The following is a 26643-nucleotide window of genomic DNA, read 5'->3' as shown; positions in this document are numbered from 1 at the left end:
GGGCAAATCCCCAGCAAGATGCCCCAGTGTCTACACTGTGGCCCCAGGGGGAGGCCTGGATCACAGTCAGGCACACAGTTCTGCATGGCCCCAGCTGTGGAGGGACCCAGCTCCCTGGCTCCAAGGCTCCACACAGCTCATGGGGAACAAGCTAGGTCAGAGGCGGCCCAGGAAGGGCTAATTCAGGAGGATGCTACGCTCGCTGCTCCGATCAGGAGAAGATGGTGGCCCAGCTGTGGCTATGTCGTTTCTGGCTGGGAGTGTGGGCTGAATGCTTCTAGCTCCAACAACAAGGCACAGGAATGAGCAGCATGGTAGACTCCTCCAGGCACAGTGTCAGCTTTGGAGAAAGCCAGGTGGGACAGATGCCTGTGGCACGCACCTGCCATGGCCTCCACCAGTGGTATCCTCCCTGTTCATCTCATGGTTATCTTCCTCTCCAACTTTACCTGCTCAGAGAGGCCTTTGGCTCGGCTCTCAGCCCTGGCTGCCTTCCTCTCCTCGGTGTCACTGTGGCTCATGCCTATATCTCTCTCCGCCCCGACCTCCAAACCCAAACTATATGGGATCTGGCCGTTCTCTCCACTGCAGCCAGCTCAGAACTTGGGAAGATGCTGTGAGATGTCAGGGAAAGAAATCAACATGTAACCGAGTCAGTGACAGAAGTTCCAGTGCTGGCTATGCGGCATGGTGAGTTAAGGTCTGGTCTGTGGAGCTGGCATTCCAGGAGTGCTGGTTCGAGTTCCAGCTGCTCTACTTCTGACCCAGTTCTCCGATCATGCACCTGGAAAAGCAGCAGAAGACGGCAAAGGGCATTGGATCCATCTTTCACCCACATGGAGGACTTGGGTGAAGCTTCGGGCTTCTGTCTGGCTTAACCCTGGTCATATGGGGAGTAACCAGGGGTGAAGATCTCTTTCTCTCACTTTCAAATAAGTAAATCTTAAAAGGAATAAAAGCACAGGGCTTCTGCCCACAGTTGCTCAGGGGGTGTACTGTACAACTCTGGGGTTGCCCTTCTCACTGGCAAGAATGGGAAGCCTGATCCATGAGAGTGCCAGGTGTGACCTGCCCCACCTGATGCTGGGTCTCCGGGCTCCTACCTGTGCCAACCTGCTGCTCATCCATGGTGGTTATGCTGGCTCCACTCTCTACCCACACTTGGTATTTTCCCAGAATTGTCTTCTCCAAATGCCAGGGGAAGTTGAATCTTGCTAGTTGTCTTGCTTTGAGCTATGCTGTTGTTTGCTCCAGCTGACCTGGGACGAAAGCCATAACGAGGCAGCCTATGGCCTCATCACTTGTGGCTCCCAAGGCAGCGAGGTTGCTTATGGTGGCCATGGGCATTTACTGCCAGCCAGGGCTTGTCCATGTCATTCACACACATGCAGTCTGTTTCTCGGGTCAAGGTCCCCAGAAGGAAGTGGTGCTGTTACACCTGCTGTACATGTGAGGATGTGGACTTGGGTGCTACTGTCCCGGCTGAGTTAAAAAATGACTCTGTGGTGTTCTGGCATTCTTTAACCATAAAAGGGGCACACAAATACCAATTTCAAGATTGTGTGTCTGGCATTGTGGTGCAATGGGTTAAGCCACTGCTTATGACACTGAATCTCATATGAGCACTAGTTTGAGTCCCTGCTGCTCCTCCAATCCAGGCCCCCGCCACTGCATCTGGGAAAGCAGTGGACGATTGTCCAAGTCCTTGGTCCTCTGTGGGAGACTCGGATGAAGTTCCACCTAGATCCTGGCGTTGGCCTGGCCTAGCCCCATCTGTGACAGCCACTCAGTCAGTGAACAAGCAAATGGAAACTCTCTCCATGTAACTCTGCCTTTCAAATAAGTAAATCTTAAAAAAAGTTGCAAGGATGAAATGAAATAATGCCGATATCGTCGCCAGAGCATGAGGCTGCTGCCAGGTGTTGCCAGCAGCGTGGGTGTGCCTTATACTGCCGTCTGCACACACTGGAACAGGCAGCTTGCGTAGGCGCTACAGCCTGGGTAGAAATGCAGAGTCGTTTCTTAGGGTCTGAGTGTCGGGTGCAGGTGCCCTGGGCATGAGTCCCTGAGCAAGGAAAGGCAACCCTCCTTTGGCAGCTTGAACACCTCTAGCTCAAGTCCACTTGAGCTAGCAGGGTTGTTTTGTCAGCTGATCTAGTGGCACAGGGCTGTTAGGGAGCCCCATCCAAGGATTGGAGAGCTCAGCAGGTGAGAATCAGGTCCTCATTCCTATGGAGGTAGAAAGGATGATAAACAAATATACACATAAGTGTGCACTGTCTCAGGGGGTGCTAAGCATGAGTGAGCGATGGCAGGCACAGGTATTTTCTGAGAAGGCCTCACTGGAGCAGAGACCTGGAGGAGGTGAAGGAGGGAGACGTGGATTTGGGCAGATGAGGCTTCCAGCTCTCTGGAACAGCATGTGCAAAGGCCCAGGGGTAGGCATTCTTCTATAAGCCAGAACGGGACAGAGCTGATGTGTCTTATTTGACCTGTTTATACAGAAGAGTCCCTTTTTGTGGGACTGCCAGATCAAACACAAGATCACCAACACAACCCACATTTCGATCAATAGTGACTATTTTTAGTATTTTTGGGATCTATTTCTAGTTTTAAAAAAGTCATTATTCATCTGAAAATCAAAGTTACCTAAAGGTCTTGCATATTTATTTGCTATGTCTGGCAATGCTATTTTGTGCTGGGTCACCACGGGAGCTTTGAAAATAAAAACCTTATGCTGACCTCAGGATGGGGGTGCTTGAGAGAAGGAGGGAGCCAGAGTCAGGGGTGCTGGGCTGCTCACCGAGTAGCAGGTGGCCAGCTCTCTAGGCTCTGAGCCGCCACATCCTCTTCCCGCGAAGCTTCGGAACCGGTGCCTGTGCAGCCCGTGTAAACTGAGCTCGCTTCTGCTCATCTTCTCTGATTACCTTTTTCACAAGAGTCAGAAGTAACCTAGTCAGAGTGAGGGTGAGCCTGACAGGCAAGCAGGAAAGATAAAACCCAGAGCAGCGAAAGAGAGCAAAAACACAGTGAGGGAGCAGAGGGCAGGAAGGGAAGGCCAGGCAGAGCCTGCACCGTGTCAGGCCATGGGACCCGAACTCTAAGCCCGCCTCTGCCTGGTCTCGCCAGAGGACTGTGGGCCCCAGGGTTTGTTTCTGCACACCGTTTCTCCATCATCATGATGAAGACACTGAAACCCAGCCTTGCAGAATACCCACATAGTTGATGAAAATACAGCACCAAAGGGCTTAAACCTGCAAGTCTGGAGGGAGCCTGCTTCAGGCACAGCAGGCACCAGGTGCTCACAATGCTATCTGTCTCGTCTTCTCTGGCTTTGCTCTCCCTTGTGGCTCTGCCCTGAAGGGAGAAGAGACACTGCCAGCAGCGCCTGACGTTGTAACCACATTGCAAGGGAGCCTTCAGGGAGGCTCTTAGCCCAGCCAGTTAAAGTTCTAACTTGAAGCTTGTTGCCTTGTATCGGATTATGTGACCATCCCAGAGGCTCCATGGCGGAAAGGAGAGGTATCCAGGCCCTCTGCACGTGCTGGATGCTGCTGGGCCACTGGGAACCAGAAAGCCCTCTGCTGGACACTCCCCCAGTGTGCTGGAACACTCAGCTGCCGTGCTGGAGTCCGGTTTGAACATTCACTCGTGGGTGATGTGGCTTTGGCAAGGTTTTTGCAAGTACCCAGACCTCAATATTCCTGTCTATACAATGGGGAAAGCAAGCAGTGTTTGCCAGGGTGGTCGGGAAGAGTGCTCCTTGGGAATCATAGCTGGCAGATAGTGAAGCGTTGATTTGAAACCTCAAATGACTTACTTGTTTTAATTTTAGATCTTCTTAGCTTGGCTCCTCCGTGTGCAGTGCACCTGTATCCCAGGAAGGAGCGCAGCCTTCCAGGCAACAGCATATTTCCAGGTCCCAGGAATCTGTGTGCAGTCAGCGTGGCCAAGGGACGCTCTGGGATAAAAACCAGGAGAAAGGGCACTCCCAAATCACGCCACGTACCCCGACACTTCAGCACCTGGCTGTGTAGACAGATGTGACCTTGGATCCTGATCCATCAGGGATTTTCTGTGTGACTTGAGTAAGTCTCCAGCTTCCTGTCTCTGTGGTCTGAGAAGTGAATAGGCCCCTGGGGGAAGAGTGCCATGGGCTCAGTGGCTGCAGGAGCAGCGCCTGAGGGCTCCCTGGAAGACTTGGAAGGGGGAGAGGAAGACCCCTGGGGAAGCTGACCAGGCAGAATGCACACTCAGAACCCAAGCCGACTCTGGAGAAGGGACAGCCACAGGAACAAACTACACAGCAGCTCCCCTGAGGCGCTGGTCAGCCCCCAGACTTGTGGCATCAGCTTGTTCTGGGTGTGTGTATATGTGTGCATTTTCCATGTGGAATTAAGGCTCTGCCACACTCACTGAAAGGTTGTTTTTGTCTCTTTCTCTGTTGTTTAAAGAAAACCCAGCACGAGCAGGTGTGAGCGTATGGTGTTTCTCAAGGGAAGGGAAGCGGAAGGGAGCACAGGTGCTCGGATGAAGCTTTGCCTGTCTCCTGCACACGCAGGAGCCTTCAAGGCCGCACCGGGAGGCTCTTGGTCCTGTGATTCCTGCTGAGGCACAGGGCCAGCCAAGCAGGTGGACAGAGGGAGCACAGCTGGGGACTCTGGCCGTGGTAGGGTGTCTTGGGGCTCTAGGCTGGCAGCGCCTCCTTGGGCAAATCTGAGTTCTGCAGATGGAGGCGAACAGTGTGTGTGTCAGCAGAAGGTGTCTCACTGCCGTGGAGACATGCTGACTCGCTCAGAATCACTTCTGCACCGTGTGACTGATGAGGCATACAGACCAGCGCCAGGAGGCCATCGGAAAAGGGGTGTGGACAAGGAGAGGGGGCCACCCCACACCATTCCTGCCGCCTTTCATCTAGACACAGGGCCCCAGGTGTGGAGCAGACCGGGCAGATCGGATTACGGCCCCAGAGCAGGCCTAGGGCCTGGCGCCCTTGGTCTGGTGGGGGAGGTGGATGGAAGGGGACTGGGGAAAGGAGAGGGGGCCCAGGGAAGTCCCTTGCTCAAGACGGTTCCTGCTTTCAGCATGCTCTGCACCGCGGCTCCCTGTCCTTGGAGCCCTTTGCTTTCTCAGCTTGGCCAAATGCGGCCATCTGACTAGCACTTTGTTGCCGTTTTCACAGGTGGCCCACTGACCTGTGAACACACGTTCTTTTAAAATCCAGATGGGAATGAACCTTTATCAAGGGTTTGTGCTCGGCCCAGCACTGGGCAAAGCCGCTTGATGGGATTCCCTTTGAGTCCCCCCTGTCCCTGCAGAACCCCCAGGGGTCCTCCTTTCTCTCCTCCTTCTCCCCCGCCACCCCTCCATCTTCTCACAATCAAGAAACTGAGATGCAGGAGGTTAAGTCCGCAGGGGACACGGTGGGGCCGGGTCTGAATCCAGGCCAGCGGGCTCCCCAGCCCACCCTGCTGCCTAAGGCAGCGCAAGGCCTTTCCCACTGGTGGCCTCAGCTCCCAAGCCAGCACCCGGCGTCCTCCTAGCTAGCTAGTTCTTGTTTGCAGTCACACCAACCGCCCCTCTACCCCGCATCCACTGGGGCAGTCTGGGGGAGGAGAGGAGAAAGGAAGCCATCCCCTCCCCCAGCTGGGATCACAGAGATAAGGTGACCTGGGGAATTGTGGGAGGTGAGAGAGCACCTGAGAAGAGCTGGCTGCCTCCTGTCTCGCATGAGAAAAGACGGTGACTCAAAGAAGAGACCTGGGTGGTGCGCCCGCCCGCACGGGCAGCCCCCTGGGCGACTGCCTCTGTTTAACACAGGTGAATCAAAGAGACCTGGGCCGTGTGCCCACCCGCACGGGCAGCCCCCCATCAGCAGGCCCCTGGACGACTGCCTCTAACACAGGTGAACATTGAGCACCTGCCCGGTGCCAGGCCCAAGGCAGAGGCACAAAGAGAAGCTCACTAGAATCCTCATCTCCAGGACTTTCTGAGGCTGAGAGGGGACAAGACTGACTCCCAGGGATTTGTTGTTTTCATATGCAAATCGATTGTAGGGACACCTGTCATTCTAGCCTGCCTGCCTGTCACCTCTCTGGCTGGTGGAGCCCCCTCCCACTCCAAAGATCTGAGAATGGATTTCAAAGCAGCAGAAGCCTCAGCCCAGCACTGGTGCGCCTTGGCTCTTTTTCATCTCAGAAGGATGCTGCCTCCACCATCTCACCGGTCTGGCAGTGGCTCCGCCCATGAATGGTAGTTTCTGCAGGATCCACAAACCTGGCTGCTGCTTCTCCTGGTATGCCCTTCCTTGGCAAGTCTGGCTCCTTCTCAGCCTTCAAGGACTCAGGTCAGTGGCATCTTTGGAAACCCTGGTCCCCACTTCCCCATCACATCACTCTAAGCTTCTCCCCGTGCCCACTGTTCAGTAGACCTGGGCTGCCCACAGCATTCCTGCATGCTCCCAGCCATGGACAAGCACTACTGAACTGCTGTCCACAAGCCCAGCTGAGCTGCCTGAGAGCCAGCCTTGACAAGGCTGCCCGTGCTGTGTCCTTCTGACTAGTGCTGTGCCTGGCACCAGGACTGGCTCTGTCATTTTCAGAATCTGCTGCAAAGTGAGAGCGGGTACCCAGCCAAGTACAGCTGTATAGGCTGCAGTTCAGACAGCATCCCCCGAGTGACTTCCAGGGCTCAACTGTCCTGGGCGATGCAGGGCAGGTGGAGGGGCATCCAGGCCCAGTCATGTTGCATGCTGGAGCCATGTGTGAATGGCGGGGGCTGCAGACCTGCCTTCCCTCTGCTGCTGGGCCTCTGGCCTCCATCTCTGCCATGGAGTGCTCAGGCCCAGAGTGCCTAGGCGTAACCCCCAGGGTCTCTCAGCTCCAGAGAGAGGCTCTGTGGGAGCCCAGGGAGGGAACATGCGCCTGTCTCCGAGCTCAGTCCTGGCCGCCCATTTCAAGAAGGGACGACGAGGTTGAACTTTCACCCCATGGCCAATGGGGTGAGCTATTGTTTTGCTCCTTTTTGACTGTGGGCCGAGGGCGCTGGAGGGTCCTGAGTCGCCTGGGGGAGGAGGTGGGCTTAGGCACAGACTTCAGCAAGCGGACTGGATACAAAGGCCTGTCCCTTCCCAGGCTGAACCAGGAGGCTGACACTGGGGGCTGGGGGGCGGGAGGTGGCTGGACACATTCCTTCCCCAGAGGGAGGCTGGGAAGAGCTCCCTGGCTCACGTGGGGTTCACGTATTCATTCAGCAAACATTGACTGCAGCCGGTGGCAGCCAGGTGCTGGGTTTAAGGGCCAGCACTGCATGACTAAAAGGGCTACAAGAGATGGCTGGTCTGGGTTCCCAGGGCGTCGGGTCCCTGTGGGGGCAGCAGGGACAATAAAAAGGGCGCTATTCCACACAGTGAGAGAAATGAAAGAAAAGATTGCATGAGGTCTAAAAAAGGGCCTACGGAGGCTCCCAAGGGCCCTGACTCCGGTCGGGGGAAGAAGCGCGGCTGCAAGACCAGACGTGGGGGTACTGAGGGAACAGATGGAGGTCTTCCTCCATCTACCCCGCCCCACCGCATCCCACACTCGGCCAGGCCCGAATTCCGTCTCCTGGCTGATCTCGACTGTGAGCCCCGAGGGCGTCAGGCCGCCTCCGGGTCCCCCCTCCCCTTTGCAACTCGTGCGGTACAGTCCCGCGGCACCCCGCGGCCACTCGGTAAATATTTGTCCAGCGCGCTTGGAAAATGAATGAACCCATTGGGCACAGCCTGGGCGGAGGGCGGGGCCGAGGGCAGGTGGGAGGCCGGCGCGGGAGGGGCCCGGGAGCCGGTCCTGCGCCTCCTGTTCGCAGGCCCCAGCGCGCACCGCTCGGCGGCTCCCGAAGCAGCCTCTCCAGCGGCCAGGGGCGCGTGGGGCTGGGGTGTGACTCGGGGCCTGGCTGTCCGCACCTGGGGTCTGCAGAGGGTGGGTCGCGGCGGCCTGCGGCGAGAGCAGCTGGAGGAAGCAGCGTTCGCTTGCTCGCCCGCCCGCCGCCTCGCTGCCTCCTCGGCGCTCTCTCGCTCTCCGGACGCCTAAGGTTGGCTGACTGCTCCTCCCACCCGCGCCCGCCTCCTCGCTCGTCTGCTCTCCAGCTCGCCGGAGCTGGTTTCCCAGCCGTGCGGTGCGCCCGGACGAGTGCGGGGCCAGGGCGCCCCGGGGCAGCGCCGAACGGGGGGGGCGGGGGTCAGGGCAGAGCGCAGCCGGCTGGGGAGGGGCCATGTCTGGCGCGGGCGCAGCGGGCCCCGTCTGCAGCAAGTGACCGAGCGGTGTGGACGGCCGCCTGCCCCCCTCTGCCACCTGGGGCGGCGCGCGGCCCCTGGTGCCCGGAGCCCGGAGCGGCGCGGAGAGCCGGCGCGATGCACGTGCGCTCGCTGCGAGCCGCGGCGCCGCACAGCTTCGTGGCGCTCTGGGCGCCCCTGTTCCTGCTGCGCTCCGCCCTGGCCGACTTCAGCTTGGACAACGAGGTGCACTCGAGTTTCATCCACCGGCGCCTCCGCAGCCAGGAGCGGCGCGAGATGCAGCGGGAGATTCTCTCCATCTTGGGCTTGCCGCACCGCCCGCGCCCCCACCTCCAGGGCAAGCACAACTCCGCGCCGATGTTCATGCTGGACCTGTACAATGCCATGGCGGTGGAAGAGGGCGGCGGGCCCGACGGCCAGGGCTTCTCCTACCCCTACAAGGCCGTATTCAGCACTCAGGGCCCCCCTCTGGCCAGCCTGCAAGATAGCCGCTTCCTCACCGACGCCGACATGGTCATGAGCTTCGTCAACCTCGGTGAGTGAAGGCAGCGCGGGAGTGCGCCTCCCGGTCAGGGGGCGCTTGGGGACGGAGAGGGGGCCGCTCCTTCGATCCAGACCGCTCCTCTTTCCACTCGCGGTCGTTTGCAACACGGCAGGGTCTCCCAGTTCCCCTGCAACTCCCTGCTCCCGGCCCCGGCGGACCCCGCTCTGTGCGCGCCCCCTCAGGTGAGGCGAGCCGGACTTAGCTGGCCTGTGTGGGTTCTGGGACCCGCCCGGAGTCCCCTCGGTGTACGGTCACCCGCCTAGCCGCAGAGCAGTTCAAAGCGCAGGGTTCGGTCATGTGAGCCGTCCCGGGCGGGCGCGGCCCGCGCTACCTGGATTTAAAGGGCCCGGTTCGGCGCGAAGCCGCCTTCCCGCCCCTCGGCCCCTCGTAGCCCTGCCGTGCCCTGGCACCGCGGGACGTCGCATTCCCTTACCTGCCCCGGCCAGCCCTATCTGTCCCGGTGCCGCGCGCTCGCCTCGGCGTGCCAGGCGCTCCGAGCGCCTCCGGGCCCCTCTCCCGGCCGCCGGGAGGCCCCTCTCTCTCCAGGCTCCCAAGGTTAGAGCCGGGGAAAGAGCCGTTGCCATTGCGAGCTTTCTATTTTAAATATGTAATGATAGGTCCCGGGCGGGCAGAATCCATTTTCAGCGTTTATCACGTGTGGCGCGCAAACCACCGGTTTTGGCGATTGGGTGGCGGGCGATCTCCGGTGCAGACACCCTCCGGGGGCGGTGTGGCCCCCAAGTTCCCGACTGGAGCGGCAGGGAGCGGGTTAAGGCGGGGGGCGGGGGAGAGGCACGAGGTACCATCTTTGCGCGCACGTCCACCAGACTCACTTAAACTCACCCCCGGCCGCGCGCTGTGAGGGCTGACGATCAAATATTTGGTTTCCGAGATAACACGCCCCGATAGCGCCGTTTCCTGAGCCTCTTTTATTCTATTTGTGTAACTCGCTGCAAACCCCTCGAGTCGAGACGGGTTAGACTCAGCGCGCGCTGGTGCCGTCAACGCGGAAATGAGGGACGCGGGAGCCCCGCGCTGGGCACCAGGGGCGCGGCGGCGGGGGGCGGCTCTGGGACGCGCTGGTCCGCCTCCCGCGCTTCCTGCTCCAGATAAGGTCCCCGGAGTTCCGGGAGGCCATTGTCCTTAATAACAGCGAAGATCAAATTGTGGACCGAGCTTTTGCGAACCAGGGGGGTGGAAGGGTTAGATGCCAGAATCACTTGGAGAAAGTTTGGATTACACTCAGCAGTGGGCTAAGAGGGAGGTGGCTTCCTGCGTCTTGATCGGGTGCCTCTCCGGAGGCGTTGGAGGCGGCAGAGGGCAAGGTGCAGAGCCCTAGGGTCACCCGGTGCTCGCTCATCCTCCCTCATCCTCCCTCCCGGTGACACTGGAGGAAGACGCAGGGACCTGCAACAAGATCTCCCGGGTGCAGGGGCGGGAGCTGGGGGCTGAGTTTTCCTGCACGATTTCCTTTTCCTGTTTGTATTTGTTGAAAGGAACTTTCAGATATGTGCATAGCAGCCAATCAGTGCAGTTGGGGCGCGTGGTCCTCCTGCGGTTCTGGGAGGCCAGGCAGGGTGAGGAGGTGGGGGTGGGGAGGTGGATTGTGATCTTGCTTTCTGCTGTGTAGTGGCGAGTCCCACCAGGGCAGCAGGTCCCAGCAGCTGCCTTCAGAGGCTGGCCAGTCTTTAAAGAGGTGTTTGTAATCCCCAGCTTCTGTGGAGGATCCTGTAAAAGCCCGGCAGAAAGTACCCTGCTTCCTGGCCGGTCAGGGGTGGGCTGGGGGAGAGCCAGTCTGTTCACTACCAAGGTGTCCCCCCCACCCCCACCCAACCCTGGCCAGCCCCTCCCCTCCGGCAGCAAAGCAAGCTGAGACCTGTTTGGGAAGGCCCCAGCTGGGTGGCTTCCCTCCTCCCGGCTACACACACACACACACACACACACACACACACACACACACACCTTCCAATCCATTGCTTTCATCTCAAAAGGACAAAGACCTTCTTGTTTGAGCCTCTTAATCAGGAGGGCTGGCTCTGGGCTTTGTGGGACGGTCCGACTTTCTCGGTCCAGCTTTCTGCCACATCACTCCAAATTAGATGGCAGAGTGGCTTTGCACAGAGCACACCCTGATCTTGCGTTCTTTCGCTCCTGGTCCCTAACCCCGAGGTAATTAGGCAGCTGAAGACCTGGACTTGCACTTTGGCATGACGCTGCCTGTGGACGCTTCTAAGGTTGGCCTGTAATTCCTGCAAGGTGATGGCTCGGGGGTCTAAGCCGCCAGTCCCTTCTGATCCATAGCGAAGGGGTCTTGGAATTTCTCTATAGGGAGCGGGTGGCAGACAGTCTGGGATGGGTTGGGGGAATGTGTGTAGGAGATGCGTTCAGACTCCAAAAGAGAGAGAGATGAGAAAGATACTGTTATCCTGGGATTGCAAAGCACAGTGATGTCTGGGAGACAGTATCCTGCTGCTGAGTTATTCTGACACACTTCACCTAAGGGAGAGGAACCATTCATTCTTATGCTCTCTCTGGGAGGACTCTGGGACCATGGATGGGGACTGGGGGGATGTGGGGGCAGGCCCCACGGCCCCTCCCCCACTGCATACCTCCACCGCGCTGCAGCCCGTGTGCGCCCGTGGGGAACCCCTGCCTGAATCCTGAAGGCTTTTGCAGGCGTCGTGCGTTTATTCTTCCTTCTGCCTGCAGCCAAACCAGGTTTTTTGTTCCTGTAAGTCGTTCCCTGTTGGAATTCAAGCAGTTTGCCAGGCTGAGTGGGATCTGGACTGGAGGGGGAGGCCGAAGGGGAATTTACGACAAAACCAGGTGCTGGCAAGGAGGGCCTGCAGTTGCCCCGGGAGGAGCACACCTCCTTGCAGAGTGCTCCAGGAAGATGCACTGGGTTCAGCCTGGGCCCACAAGTTCAATGGCAAGATTTGCGAACTGGTTTGGATTCATAAGTCTCCGTGCAGACTTAATTTGTGAATTCAAAACAGGCTTGGCCGTCTTAAATAGTCCTGGGCTGGGACAGTTCTGCGAGATGTGTTTGTTGGGGAGGTGGGGGGGGACCTGTCTGTGGCCTTTGTCTGGCATCTTCTGAAGAAACAGGCTGGTATGGAATGGGCAACTAGATTATGGCGGGACCACATTTGTTTAATCTTTAAAACTGAATTTAAAAAAAAAAAAAGAAAGCTAGGGAAAGTTGGAAACCTATCATTATAGGAGTAGAAAAGTGGCTTTTGTGTGTGGAGCAGGGGAGTGGGACGGAGGCCGGGCAGTTTGCTTTCTGCTCCCTTCCATCTGGCTGTCCTTTTTGTTGACAAGTGTTTGGCATTAAGATCGCTGCTTTTTGCCCCTCCGAACAGGCCCTACCACTGTCGAGTATTAGAGAAAGATTCTGTTACAGTTTAGGAGTTTCCTTTGGGGAGTGCTTCGCGAGCGAGCAGGCGGCAGGCATCTGCAGCTGTCACCTGGCTTGTGTTAAAATTTGGAAGGGGCTGCTCTGCATTCCAGCGCGGCCCTGGCTGGTGAGCCGCCAGAGGTGAATGTAGATGTCACAGCGGCCTCCCCCTGCCTTCGCCCTCCCTGCCTGTGCTAGAGCAGTGCACCAGCAGCTGTGTTTTTAGTAACCCTTTCCAAATTGCTTCTTTTAAACCTTGTTTTCCTGCTTCTATAAATCAGACACCCTGCCCCATGTACACACACACACACACACACACACCAGGACTACATGACCAAAATTTGAACTGTTTTGATCTTGTGTGTCTGTGTCTTCTGGCTTCAAGACAGGTGACCCCTCACTGCCAGCTTGGGTCAGTCGGTGGCAAAGCGTGGCCCCCACGGCAGGCCGAAGGCCTGGGTAAACATCGCCTTCAGGGCTTCAAGGGTGGGGCTGGGAGCGCTTTGAATGTATGGCGTAGAGAAGGGGTTTCTGAGAACCAGCCCCAGAGAGCTGCAATGTCGGTGGAACATCAGCGTGCCGGGCGGTGCAGTCTCTGCCCAGATAAACACAGCTGGTGGACGGTCCCCCAGCCGCCAGCGTGCCTGCGATGTGAGCAAATCTCACATGGCCGCTGAGCTCGGAGACTGGTGGTGATTTCATTCCAGGGAGAGTCCTGGCGAGGTTGATTGATCATCGCTATCGCCCTGATATCGCCCCGCCCCTACTGGGTAAGGTCATATTTGGCCCACTGCAGGAAGCACATGTCCTAACCCTGCCCCAGGCTGCCCCTCCGAGCAGCCAGCTGAGGATTCCTCAATAGAGAATGCTGTGCACCCAGCTGCAGGCGACGCTGCCTTCCACGGGCTGTGGCAGAGGACTTGGTTGGGGGCAGTAAAGGGCTGCTGTGTGCATCACCTCAACGCTGCCCCCCAGTGTCCCTGGGGTGACGGTGCGGGTGGGTATATGTGGGACCTGTCGCAAGGAAGGAACGAGAAGGACCTGTGGGAAGGAACGAGAAGGCCAACCTTTGCCGCCGCAGGGGAGAGCTCTTCAGCTTGAATACACTCACTCCACGAGATGGAAGTCCCACTGGTAAAATCAATATATTGAATTGCACAGCCCCTCTGCTTTTAATTAGTTTAAATCAAGCATGCTGGTGCCATTTTGCTGCCTCTAGCCTCCACGGGTTGAGGAATTACCAATATTTACATAGAAACTGTTAATTTGGGGTGAAAATGATAACACATTTAGCTTGACACACTTGAATTGCTCCAAGCTGATGGATCCCAGATCGACATGCGATGGGGAAGGGGTGGGGTAGGCCGGGATGATATCACCGGGCGAGGCGGCGGGAGGAGACCAGGACAGGGCCTGCTGCTTGCTCGCCATTGACGTGGATGGCCCGGATGGCCAAGCACAGCGGGTGCGGTTAGGCACGTGGGGCCTGGCGCTGTTCTAACTATTGCAGCTCAGGAGCATGGAGGCTTGCCCATGTCACCGAAAACCCCTTCTTGCTCCCTCTCCTTTTAAGATTTTTTATTTGAAAGGAGAGACAGAATTCTTCCATTGACCACTGGTTCAATCCCCAGATGGCTACAGTGGCTAGAGCTGGGCCAAATGGAAGCCAGGAGTCTCTTCCGGGTCTCCTATGCGGGTATAGGGGCCCAAGCACTTGGGCCGTCCTCTGCTGCTTCCCCAGGCACACTAGCAAGGAGCTGGATGAGAAGTGGAGCAGTGGAGACTCAAACTGGCACCTATATGGGATGCTTGTGCTGCAGGTGGTGGCTTTTCCTGCTATACAGCTACAGGGAAGCCTGCTTGTCTTAGGTGTTCTTCTAAGACTGTGAGACTGGCAAGTCCTTTTGGGATATCAGAGTCTGCTCTGTGGATCGTGAGCTTTCCATGCTGGGCAGCTCAAGGCCCAGGGCTGCCTTTCCCAGCGCCCGATGCTTTTCTTGGCAGTTCCTGAAGCGGCTGAGACAGGCCTGAGGGTCCCACGGACGGCTGAGCCCGGCTGTTACGTGAGCCGCAGGGTCTGAGCTGTGTGTTCTGCGGGGAGCGAACGCCGGGTTTCGCGGCAAATGGCATTTGACAAATAATCCCTGACAACAGCGTGACTTGGTTTTTCTTAATGTGGAACAGATACTTTGTCGTGGTGAACCTTCCCCGGTGAAGCGGCCGTTCCCACATGACTGTGGGTCTCTCACTCTCCCAAGTGGGGTGCTAATGGTTGGGCGGAGGGGGAGGTCCTCGGAGACACTTCCCTGGGAAGCCGGAAGGGCACTGCACTCTTGTGCTGCTGCTGTCATTGGGTGCGTTGTGTGATCTGCGCAAAGCCAAGGCTGAGCCCCGCAGAGTGGATTGAATTAATGACAGTTCTGAGAGCGCTGGTTTTAGGGTAATTGCTTTATTGTTTGGGAGCTGGGGTGCTTCTAATCCAGTTCCTGTACAAACATGTTGAACGTGTGTTAATGCATTTCCAAATCAGAGGCTCTCGGAGCAGCCCTGCTTCTCATTAATTGCTGTCGGTAGCATGGTACAGTGTTTCAAAGGGCTGGCCGAGTCTCAACTGTGTTTCCAATTTCCTTCCTTTCCTGTGTTTGGAATGCCAATGTTAATTTGTTCCCAGGCAGGAGGGGGGTGGCTGCCAACGGAGGCCTTCTCTGAAGGGTTCCAGTCCTCACTCCTTCGCGGGACTGCCTGGCTGGGTTTCCTGACCCCGTGCAGCTAATTCTGGGTGATCTATGGAGCAGGGGGGCTGGGGAGCTGTGTGTTGGGGGGGGCTTGCTTCTGTGGGAAGGAAGTTGGTGGTGACAGCAGTGGGTGTGGCCTGGCAGGGTGATCCTCTGTAGACCCAGCCTAAAGCTGTGGTTGCCTATGGGCTGTGTGACCTCTGGCAGGTTGGAGTGTCAGAATTGGCCAGGCAATACCCTACCCCTGAGCGCCTCTAGGTGCCCGGCACATGGTGGTGCTTGCCTCTCTATGGAGATGGTCAGATCAACCATCACTTTGGGACGCCAGTTGAAATTTCAGTTCTTAAGTATGTCGTTTTCAGATTCTGATGGTAAGCCATGTGGGTGGTTTCAAAGATGTCAGAGGTATGTCAGTTCCCTCTGAGGTCGGTGGCATTCACACGAATGTACCAAAGTCACTGGAAGAGGCATACAGTGGAATGCGGAATCTCTCTAGTTGTTAGCATCCAAGGCTGTTGACAAGTTTTGTGGCCTGGAAGACTGGAACAGAGTAAGGGGGCATGCAGGAACTATCTATACTGTATTGGCCACTGAAAGTAAAAAATTGTTGCCAAAGAAAAAAAGTCTAGATTTTTATTTTTTAAAAAAGGAAACAAACAAACAAAAAAGCTCACCCGCATTGCTGAGACATTTCTTTCTGCCTCTTTCTGGAAGATGGTCAAAGTACAAATTGTTTTTCCCTTCCATGGAGTGACGACCCAAAGCATTCATTAACAGAGTGGCAGGCTCCCCCACCCCGTGGTTGAACAGGTGCAAGTCTTCCTACTGCAGCTGGGGTCCAGAACAAAGCCCGGTGTTCAGCAGCGTCCACACGCTGCAGAACTGTGCCGTGTCCCCAGGGCCGGGGCCTGGCGGTGGGCCTTCTGCCTCAAAGCTGCCTCCAAGTTCCCTTCGGCTCTTTCTCAACTGTTTGAAAAACCCGTGGCAGCAAGTATTGAGTTTCTCTTGCATCTCGGAGATCATGTGTTCAATTCCATCTTTATCTCTATGGTTTAGTTTTCAAGTTTGCATCTTTTGTTGTCTGGCTTAATTAAATTTGGCTGTGATTAGAAACTTGCACTGTTTCCAAAATCCAGGGCCTGCCTGTTTTGAATGTTCTGGATTTGGGCCTGTGCTGTCTTGTAACTTCAGCCTCTCTGTTGCTTTCATTTAGTTTTGAAAAAAAGAAAAGCGCAGAGATCTAAGTGCAAGCCTGATGCTGGGCGTGCAGTGGCCCAGTGCTTGCCTGCCCAGTAGCTGGATATGCACGCACACACAGACACGTTCCAATTGGGGACTTTGAGCAAGGGACTCTGCTTGGCCACCTGCTCCTGTTGTGACTGGCAGAGCTCTCATAGCACGCAAGGTGCTCAGGGATGGGCCATGGTGTGCATAAACGGACGCAGGACTCCAGGCAGTGTCCTCCAAGGTACTTGCTCGCAGATACCCACTGGTCGATTCCAGCCTGCTTAGAGACACCGTCCATGATTATGTGATGTTAGGGTATTTCATGCTTTATACAACCCAGGGTGAAAGTAGATATTGGAGTCGGAGGCATTAAAGGTGAAAACAGTATGGAATTTTGGTATTCATTAAATAATTTGCATCTCAGCTGATCCATCAGTACGGGTTTTAACTGACATGCTTTAATTAATAAAGAAGATGCATGTAATTAGCATTCCTGCCACTGCAGTTGGCAATGGGATGAGATGTTCTTACATGCTTTCCCAAGATGTGGGTTAGCTCTCTGGGATTGCTAAGCTACAGATCTGGCCCCCAGTTGCAATGATTTAACTCCTAGTCCAGTCAGCATGAATGAAGTTACCATGTAGTCACCAAGAGCCTGTGACCTTGGAAGCCTGGAATCCAAGCTTTGCTTGCATTAAATTCCAACTCCATTGTAGGTTGGTGAGGTCTCTGCCCCCCAAATGTCACAGCTACTATGCCAGCCTGAAAGATGTGAAAAGATTGTCAAGCCTCTTCCTGGGACGGGTGTTTGGTGTAGTGGGGCAGAGGTTGGTTTGGATACCCAAATTCATGTCCTGGTCCCTGAGTTTGAGCTCAAGACCTGTTCCTGACCTGGGGTGCAAATGTGCACGTGGGAAGCACAGGTGATGGGTTCAAGTGCTTGGGTTTCTGCCATCCGCTTGGGAGGCATGGGTGGAGTTCCAGCCCTGCCTTTGATGTGGCTGGCTCCGATGTGTTGCAGGCCTTTGGGAAATGAGCCAGTGGGTGAGGGGCATCTCTTTGTTTCTCTGCCTTTGACTCTCCCTGCCTTTCAAGTTTCTTAGTTAATGAATGAACCTGGAAGAGACAGCGCCCATGCGCTCGTGTTCCCATGTTCAGAGCTGGCTCCATGGCTACACTGACCCAAGTGGGCGGGAGACCACGGCCCTGTTACACAGAGGGAAGGCAGCGGCTCAGACAGAGCCTGGAGCCGTGCTTGCCCATCACGTGGCATGAGCCGAGGCCATCTTCAGATGCAGGGCAGCCTGGAGCACGTGGCTGTGTTGCAGAAGCAGCCCCACTTGTCAGTTATGCAATGATTTCAAGGCTCAGCTCTTGAATTTCTATGCTATCAACCACTGACTTTTGAAAAGCTCTTGTATTTACTTTCATGTTTACTTGAAAAACAGAGAGTCAGTCCCATCTATTGGTTCCTTCCTCAAGTTCCTGCAATAGCCAAGGCTAGACCAAGCCAAAGTCAGGAGCCCAGAATTCAATCTAGATCTCCCAGGTGGGTGGCAGGGATTCAAGGACCTGAACTGTCCCTTGCTGCCTCCTAGGGCAACTGTGAGTAGGAAGCTGGACTCTGAAGTGGAGTCAAGTCTGGAAGTGGGCATCGCAGGCCACCTACCCAGTGTCAGTTCTGGCTGACTGTCACTTTTGAAGTTCGCTTAACCAGAACAAGCCCCATGTGTCTTCTGTGCATCCAGTGACTCCATCTTGCTGTCCTGTATGTTGAAGACCAGTATTTCTGGAAGCTTCAGAACGTGTCTCCTTTTGTGACGGCTGGTAATTCCCTTGCTAACAGGCTGACCAGGCGATACCCTCCCACTGAGCTCAATTAGAACAGTCATTCCTCCTGGTCCCACATGAAAGGTGGCTTTAAAACTTGCTTGTCCCATGGGGCCCGGCGCGGTGGCGCAAGTGGTTAAAGTCCTCGCCTTGCACGCCCGGGATCCCATATGGGCGCCGGTTCTAATCCCGGCAGCCCCGCTTCCCTTCCAGCTCCCTGCCTGTGGCCTGGGAAAGCAGTCGAGGACAGCCCAAGGCTTTGGGACCCTGCACCCGCGTGGGAGACCCGGAAGAGGCTCCTGGCTTCGGATCGGCATAGTATCGGCCCGTTGCGCTCACTTGGGGAGTGAATCATCGGACGGAAGATCTTCCTCTCTGTCTCTCCTCTCTGTATATCCGCCTTTCCAATAAGAAAATAATAAAAATAAATCTTTAAAAAAAAAAAAAAAAAAAAAAAAAAAAAAAAACTTGCTTGTCCCAGAGAGGGGGACTGGGACCTAGACCGGTGTCTTTCTAGGAGGATTCAGTAGAATGCGGATCGGGAATCCTTAACCTGAAACCAGAAATGCCCCAAAATCGCTTCCAATGCTCCAAGTGGAAAATTCCACACGGCAGAGTTTTGTTTCATGCATGGAATCATTTGGATTCTGGTGACTTCTAGGCTAGTGTAGAAGATGTGCATGGTGACACTGTGCATTTACTGGTGGTGTGCTGCTCAGTATCCTAGCAAAGTACAGAAAGATGACAGGAAGGACTTAGTACCCTTGGGTGACAGCAATCTGGAAAACCAGAGACGGGGCTTGGGAGAATTGAGAGAGAGAGCATGCTCCCAGTGACTGGGGCTGGACCACGCCCAAAGCTGCAAAGTGGGGACCCAGTGTAGGCCTCCTGTGTGAGTGACAGGAGCCCAACTCTTGGAGCCACCGCCTGCTGCTTTCCAGGGAGAGCATTAGCAGGTAACAGGTTGTGAGAGGAACAGGTACTGGAACCCAGTGCCCCGACGTGGGAGGCAGGCATCCCCAGTGTTTGGCCAAAAACCTACCCTGGGGAGAAGCCTTAAAGCAATTCTGTGTGTTTCTGTCAAGTCTCTTTCTTTTCACGCTGGGACACCTGAAAGAAGTACAGAGTGGTACTGGGGGCAGAACAGGGTGTCCACCAAGACGTGGGTTCACATCTCAGCCAGGCCTGGAGCCTTCAGGACCCGGTTCTCCCCTTCGGGGGAGGCCAGCCGGGGAGGGGTACTGGCAGTGCCCGCAGCTGTGCAGCTTTCTTGAGATCTACGGTGACTTCCATAGAGCCTGGGAGCCTGTCAGCCAAAAGAGACAACAACAGGCATCAGGGTGCTCACGCTGCACAGCTGGTGGGTCTTGCTCTGTGTACAGTCCTGTGGTTACACTTTCCCCCAGCAAACCAGAAACCCCGCTTGGATGCCACCTGCAGAGCTTGGGGGTGCCACCCCTGTGTGCCCTGAAGAGCAGACACAACCACTGACAGAGCACAGTGGGCATAGTAGGGACCCAGTGCAAACTTCTGAAAAGCCTGCAGGGCCCATCAGCTGGCACTGCCATGCTCACCAGGTGCCCCACTCCACACAGCCCTGGTTGACAGGCAGAGAGGGGAAAGTGGAGCTGGCGTGGGCCATGCAGCCTTGCCCTTGACCCTGAACTCTGAGAAGCAGTCTCTGTTCTTTGCCGCCTTCTCAAATTCCCTTTTCTGACTGACTCAATCTGGAGTCTGTGGAGAAGGGGTAGCCCTTAAAAATGGCAGCAGGGCCTTGGAACCTTCCGGGGCTAGTAAATGTTTATGGGATGGAGGTACTGGTTGGTCATTTCCTTCAGGAGGAAACAATAAATGCTGTGACTTTGCCTTTTACCTCCTCAAACCCTGAGCGTCTAATTATTTTAATATGTAGGCCGGGAGGTTGGGAACGGAGGTGGGGGCAGATGGTCAGGAGTTTTGGGCATCTGGTGACTGTATGACCCTGGGACTGGGGGGGGTGCCCCTTTCTTTTGCAATGTTGCCTTTAATTAAGATGAAATAATGTATTTATTTATGTGAAAGCAGAGTGAGAGACAGAGAAAAAGAGAGAACCTTCCATGTGCTAGTTCCCTCTCTGAGTGCCAAGCAACAGCTAGGGCTGGAGCAGGACAAAGCTGGGAGCCAGGAACTCCTCCTGAACCTGCCATGTGGATGGCAGGGACCCAAGCCTTTGGTCATCCTTGCTGCCTTCCAGGTGCTGGGAGCTGGATCGGAGGAGGAAGAGCAGGGACTTGAACCGGAGTGCCGATACAGGAGGCCAGCAACCCAAGGGAGGCTTAACCACAGCACCTGCGTGCCCCTGGGAGGGGCCCTTCTTGGCTAGTTTCTGGGCAGGGCCCTGGTCATCCCATGTGTCATCGCTGAAGGCACCACTGGTCCCAGCCCATTGCTCCTGCCCCTCTTCTGAACTGTCACAACCAAATGTCCAAAATGGCTCCCTGTGGCTTCAAACCTGACACAAGGGGCCTGCTTCTGTAGACCCTAGTCCTCAAAGTTGGCAGCCTGGGGCCGGCGCAGTCTGTGAGTCAGGCTGGTTCCAACTGGGACATCAGTAGGGAAAGGAGTCAGAGTTTAGGGGCCACAGAAGAGCCAGGAAATGCAGATTCCAGAGGCTGTTAACAAAGCCTTGCCAGCACCCCTTGGTGCATCTGTGTCATTCAGGCCCCAGAGTGCCTGGGTCTATCATTGGCCCTTCCTGGAGGCGTGCAGTACCCTGACCCTGGCCGTATGTGATGCCACCTGCAAGATGCAAGAAATAGGGCCTGATACGATAGATCTAATCTTTCATCTCCAAGTGCCAGCATCCCGTATGGGCACTGGTTCATGTTCTGGCTGCTCCATTTCCCCTCCAGCTTCCTGATTGTGACCTAGGAAAGTAGTAGAGGACTGCCTTGGGACCCCGCACCCATGTGGGAGACCCAGAAGCTCCTGTTTTCTGGCTTTAAATCGACTCAGCTCTGGCTGCTGTGCCCACTTGGAGAGTGAACTGTGGACAAAAGATCTTTCTCTTTGTCTCTCCTTCTCTCTGTGAATCTACCTTTACAATAGAAATAAATATATCTTTAAAAAAAAAGACGCAGGAAATGAACAAAGTCTGAATGTCTGCCCCCATGTCCTGCAGGTGTGCAGGGGCTCAGATGGGCCTCTCTGCCCCCACTGTGCTTTCAGGTGACTCCCCTGAGGACAAGGCGCACATGCCATGACACTGCCCGAGTTTTCTTTGTTTCCAGCACCTATTTCTCCAAATTTTCTTTTTCTTTAAAGATATAATTTACTTATTTGAAAGTCAGAGTTACAGAAAGAGAGAGAGGGAGTGATTCTCTTGTACCGCTGGTTTGTTCCCCAAATGGCTGTCACGGCCAGAGCAGAGCCCAGGCCGAGGCCAGGAACCAGATCACGGCCAGAGCAGAGCCCAGGCCGAGGCCAGGAGCCAGGTCACGGCCAGAGCAGAGCCCAGGCTGAGGCCAGGAGCCAGGTCACGGCCAGAGCAGAGCCCAGGCCGAGGCCAGGAGCCAGGTTACAGCCAGAGCAGAGCCCAGGCTGAGGCCAGGAGCCAGGAGCCAGGTCACGGCCAGAGCAGAGCCCAGGCTGAGGCCAGGAGCCAGGTCACGGCCAGAGCAGAGCCCAGGCCGAGGCCAGGAGCCAGGTCACAGCCAGAGCAGAGCCCAGGCCAAGGCCAGGAGCCAGGAGCCAGGTCACGGCCAGAGCAGAGCCCAGGCCGAAGCCAGGAGCCAGAAAATAGGGGCTTCATCCTTTTCTTCCACACAGGTGGCAGGAGCCCAAGCACTTAGGCTTTTCCAGGCCATCAGCAGGGAGCTGGATAGGAAGTGGAGCAGCTGGGTCTTGAACTGGCATCCATAAGAGATGTTGGCATTGTAGGCGGAGACTTGCCTTGCTATACCACAGCACCATCCCAAATTTTCACCCAAAGTGTCTCAGGTGGTTATTGGAGCTTTGGCTCTGGTCACGTGTTAACCCTATTACCTTGGGTAAGCTGTTGAATCTGGGGCTCTGTTGGTACCTATCCCCTGTGAAGGTGCCATGGTGGGGAGTCAGGAGGAGAGCTGAGTGTGGTCCCTGCTGGGAGGCTGCCACCTGCCCACTCTGAGGCTCCTCCATGGTTGGCCTCTTGTGCCTGTGAGCTGCACCTGCAGCCTGGGCACAGCTGAGCACATGACCCAAGCCTGGGGCGGGTGACCCAAGCCCCGACTCTAGGGGATTTTGGTCAGGTGGCCGTCCCTGGGCTGTGACACCCCAGCCCGAAATGGGCAGCTCCGTGTTGGCATGCAGTACAACAGGAAGCTGGAGTGCTGTGATGGATCCTGCTATTCTAGAAAGTTCCCGTCTCCGATTAGGATCTGTGTTTATTGGCACAGGGTTTTAAGGAAACACTGAAGCACCAGGACCGGCTCTGGGTGTTCCCCCTGCCAGCCTCGGGCACAGGCAGCCTGTTAGATTCAGACATCTGGCTGTGAGCGGACCAACACTATGTAGATAAAAGTTCACTGTAAAATTGACCACAAAAAATTGCTTTTTGTCTCTCTGGGTACCATTTATACTGGATGTGGAGGCATGGCCTGTCTTGGCATCGTTGGATTGAGGCAGCTGATGCTCTCCCCCGTTCCCGTGTTTTCTTTTTAAGACTTATTGATGTATTTGAAAGATTTACAGGGAGAGAGAGAGAGAGAGAGAGAGAGAGAGAGAGAGATCTCTTCTAAATGTCTACAGTGGCCAGGGCCAAGCCCCAAGCCAGGACCCAGGAACTTCATCATGTTCTGTGACGTGGATGCAGGGGCCTGTACACTTAGGCCATCCCAATCGCAAAGGCTTCTTGGACAGAGGCCCAATAACTCGAGTCATCTTCTGCTGCTTTCCCAGGCACATCAGCAGGGAGCTGGATGGGAAGTAGAACAGCCGAGATACCAATTGGCACTCATGAGGTATGTTGGCGTTGCAGGCGGCAGCTTGGCGCACTGAGCTACAGTGTCGCTCCTGTATTCCCATCTTAAGTGAAGACCCACCTTCTTGAGCACGCTGAGCCCACATTTGTTTCAGGGTATGTGGAGACAGGGCCTGAGATGACAAACCCCTCTCTTTGCTTTGGGCATAGCCAGTTCCTGGGCGTTTGAGCCCGGGGGGAGGTAGGAAGAGGGGGTGGTGAGCGACCTTGGAGGAATGACTGTGGAGTCCATGTGCTCAGAGATTTAGTGTGAGTATCATAGGGCGTGTGAAGTTTTTCCAGCTCCCTGGGTTGGTGTTGAGTAGAAGCCTGGCATTTGATAGAATGTATGCCAGAATGATCCCTCCTTGGGGTCAGGCTCAAGGCAGCGGGCAGGGCAGACCTGGCAGAGCAAAGAGCACAAAATGCTGGCCGGCGTCAGGGCTGTGCGCCTGCGTGTTACGGAGCGCCTGCCCAGAGCGTCTTCAGCACGGAACTGTGCTATCGCTTCCTGTAACCACAAGCCATGTCCAGCTAGAGCTTCCATCTGCACCCTCTCATTCTCACATTCTTCGTGCCTGTGACCGCATGGGTACGTGACAGCTGCTGCGTCCCCAAATGTTGCATCTTACACAGACTCACGTTCAAGGCAGGAGGGGCTGGATCCCCTTTCTGGCCTGTGGCTGCGTTTCCTGGGAGTTCCCTACGTGAGTTATCCTGGAGTCTCATGGACCCAGGTGGGTCGTAAGCCTGATTTGTTGTAAGGAATGAGAATAAGAGAGACAAGGGCTGCTGGTCAACCCAGGGCAAGGTGGCTGAGGGAGCTCGGTGGGTACATTCGGTGGCCACATTCTGAAGATCTGGATGATCTGTCTCCCCCACTTTGGTGTTGTTTATTTCTTTTCAATTTTTAAATTTTTAAAAAAGATTTATTTATTTTTATTGGAAATGCAGATATACAGAGAGGAGGAGAGACAGAGAGGAAGACCTTCCATCCAATGGTTCACTTCCCAAGCAACTGCAACGGCTGGAGCCAAGCCAATCCGAAGCCAGGAGCCAGGAGCTCTTCTGGGTCTCCCATGTAGGTGTAGGGTCCTCAAGGCTTTGGGCCATCTTCAACTGCTTTCCCAGGCCACAAGCAGGGAGCGAAATGGGAAGTGGGGCTGTCGGGATTAGAACCAACGACCATATGGGATCCTGGTGCGTGCAAGGCAAGTACTTTAACCACTATGCTATCATGCCAGGCCCCTAATTTTTAAAATTTTAAAGGTTTATTTATTTTTATTGGAAAGTCAGATTTATGGAGAAAGGGAGAGATAGAAAGATCTTCTGTCTGCTGGTTGGCTTCCCAAGTGGCTGCAACAACCAGAGCTAAACCAATCCAAAGACAGGAGCCAAGATGTTGGGCCATATACTATTGCTTTCCCAGGCCACAAGCAAGGTGCTGGATGGAAGTGGAGCAGCCATGACACGAACTGGTGCCCACATGGATCCTGACACTTCCAAGGTGAGGATTTAGCCAGTAGGCCATCATGCCTGACCCTCTTCTTTATTTTGATTTTTAAAGATTTATTGATTTATTTGAAAGGCAGAATCACAGAGAGAGGGGAAAGAGAGAGAGAGAGAGAAGAAGAGACAGAGATAAGAGTGAGTGAGAGAGATCTTTCATTTAACAAACTTTATTTTTCAAACTCAGGTGCCATGGCTTTCTTCGGGTCACTCCCATGGGTGACTTGGGTCATTTCCCTCCATTTTTCCCAGGACATTATCAGGGAGCTGGGTTGAAGGTGGAGCAGCTGGGACTTGAACAGATGCCCATATGGGATGCCAGCTCTGCAGGCGGTGACTCATCTTGCTGAGCCACCGTGTCAGCTCCTGCTCTGCTTTCTGTGTTGCCTCCTTCTGAAGTTGGAGTCGCTCCTGCTATTAGAAGTGTGGAGGTCTGCTTCAGCATCACAGCCTCCTTGGAGCTCCCCAGAGTGAGGACCTGCAGAAGGCGGACTACTTGGTCATGTAGTTTAAGTAACCCCTGTGCCGCCCCTGGAGATCTGAGTTTCTCTTTGAATCATACCTTACAGGTAGGACCCACTTTAGCACTGGCTGTGAAGACTGGACAGGCCACCAATCCATAGGTAGTTGTTCGATGGAGAAAAGTCTGCTTCATGCATTTAACCCTCAGATTTCCTTGGACAAGGAGAACATTGTCCTGCAAGGGACCCAAGAAGCTCAGGAGTTGTCCCTTTGGAGGAAGTGGGGACTAAGGCAGTTTGACCAGCATTCTGTCTTCTGAGTTGGGGACAGACAGAGCAAAAGATCTGGAGCACTTTGAAAAAGTGTGTGTGACTGTGAGCCACAGCTGGGAGCTGTATGGGAGGAGGCCTGCCTGTCCCCTGAGAGCCCTCTAGGACTTTGTCTTATCAATGAAGTGGATACCTGTGTTGCTCTGGGAGTATGATATGACAGAGCAGGGGTGGGGAACCTGTCCTCTGCCAAGGGCCATGTGATATTTGCAACACCATTCACTGGTCATACAAAATTGTCAACTTGGGGCCCGTTGTGAGAGCATAGCAGTTAAAGTCCTTGCCTTGAACATGCTGGGATCCCATATGGGTGCTGGTTCTAATCTTGGCAACTCTGCTTCCCATCCAGCTCTCTGCTTGTGGCCTGGGAAAGCAGTCAAGGATGGCTCAAAGCCTTGGGACTCTGCACCCACATGGGAGACCCAAAAGAAGCTCCTGGCTCCCGGCTTTAGACTGGCTCAGCTCCTTGGGAAGTGAACCATCGGACAGAAGATTTTCCTCTCTGTCTCTCCTCCTCTCTGCATATCTGCCTTTCCAATTAAAAAAAAAAATTGTCAACTTGCACTTGAGCCTGCTAGAGTTTCATTGAATTTTGAGTCCTGCTTGCAGTTGCCTTGTTAGGGCCAGTCCAAATGACTGTGCCTGGCTTATACAGCCCACGGGAAGGGCATGAGAGGGTTGGCGTGGCCCCCTGACGTTCACTGGAAGGAGGCAGCATTTTTAGGAGTTGTTGAAATTCTCTGGTTGAGGCAATGAAAATCTATTTCAACGAGAGCAAGCGGGTAGAGTGGTGGTGGGGCAAAGAAGCGAAGGAAGAGGAAACCATGGGCCCGCAGGCCTTGGGTAAAGATGCCCAGCCCAGCAACTGGAAGTTCTGGGGCATGCATGGGTTATTCTGTCCACATCTGTCACTCTCTTTTGCAACTTACCGGTGTGTCCACCATCTGGCTTCTGGGAGGGAAGGCAGCCATCCATAGCAGCTTGTAGCCCAGCTCCCCAGCCAGCCACACACTTGCTTCCTTCTTGTTGGGACACATGAGGAAGTCCGCTAGGGGTACAATGGGCTGGGAAATGGTTCTAAAAAATATTTAGCCTGTCGGTGAACAACAGCTGAAGGTTCCAGACCCCAATTTCATTTAATTGAAATTCTTGGGGGGCCACTCCTAGGCAGCTTGAATCAGGAAATACTTAGAGCCACTGGGTCTGGAAGGTGCATCATGCTGCATCAAGTTGCCTGGGGCTGCTTCTGGCCGCCTGGCTGAATTGGATACGTCTTTTCTCTAATTATGCCTGCATTTGCCATTCTAATGATCGCTTAGTAGAAAGGCTTCCTGTGTGCTAAAAACTTGTTTAATTT

General features: G+C 55.1%; 1 protein-coding gene across 2 annotated transcripts in view; it reads left to right on the top strand.

The window, feature by feature from the left end:
* The first annotated feature begins 7972 nt into the window (after positions 1-7972).
* Positions 7973-26643, top strand: part of LOC121161627 (bone morphogenetic protein 7-like) — a 68996-nt gene continuing 50325 nt past the window's right edge. For both annotated transcript variants that reach the window (XM_040988139.1, XM_040988138.1), the window contains exon 1: positions 7973-8807. In XM_040988139.1, the coding sequence (XP_040844073.1) occupies positions 8390-8807 (418 nt within the window). In that variant the 5' untranslated portion in view covers positions 7973-8389. The remainder of the gene's footprint in view (positions 8808-26643) is intronic.

This window comes from Ochotona curzoniae, unplaced genomic scaffold (genome assembly GCF_017591425.1).
Source record: "Ochotona curzoniae isolate NIBS_2020 unplaced genomic scaffold, NIBS_Ocur_1.0 contig_48, whole genome shotgun sequence".
Lineage (NCBI taxonomy): Eukaryota > Metazoa > Chordata > Mammalia > Lagomorpha > Ochotonidae > Ochotona > Ochotona curzoniae.
Note: the sequence above shows the minus strand (reverse complement) of the source record. Positions and strands in the feature narration are given on the sequence as shown.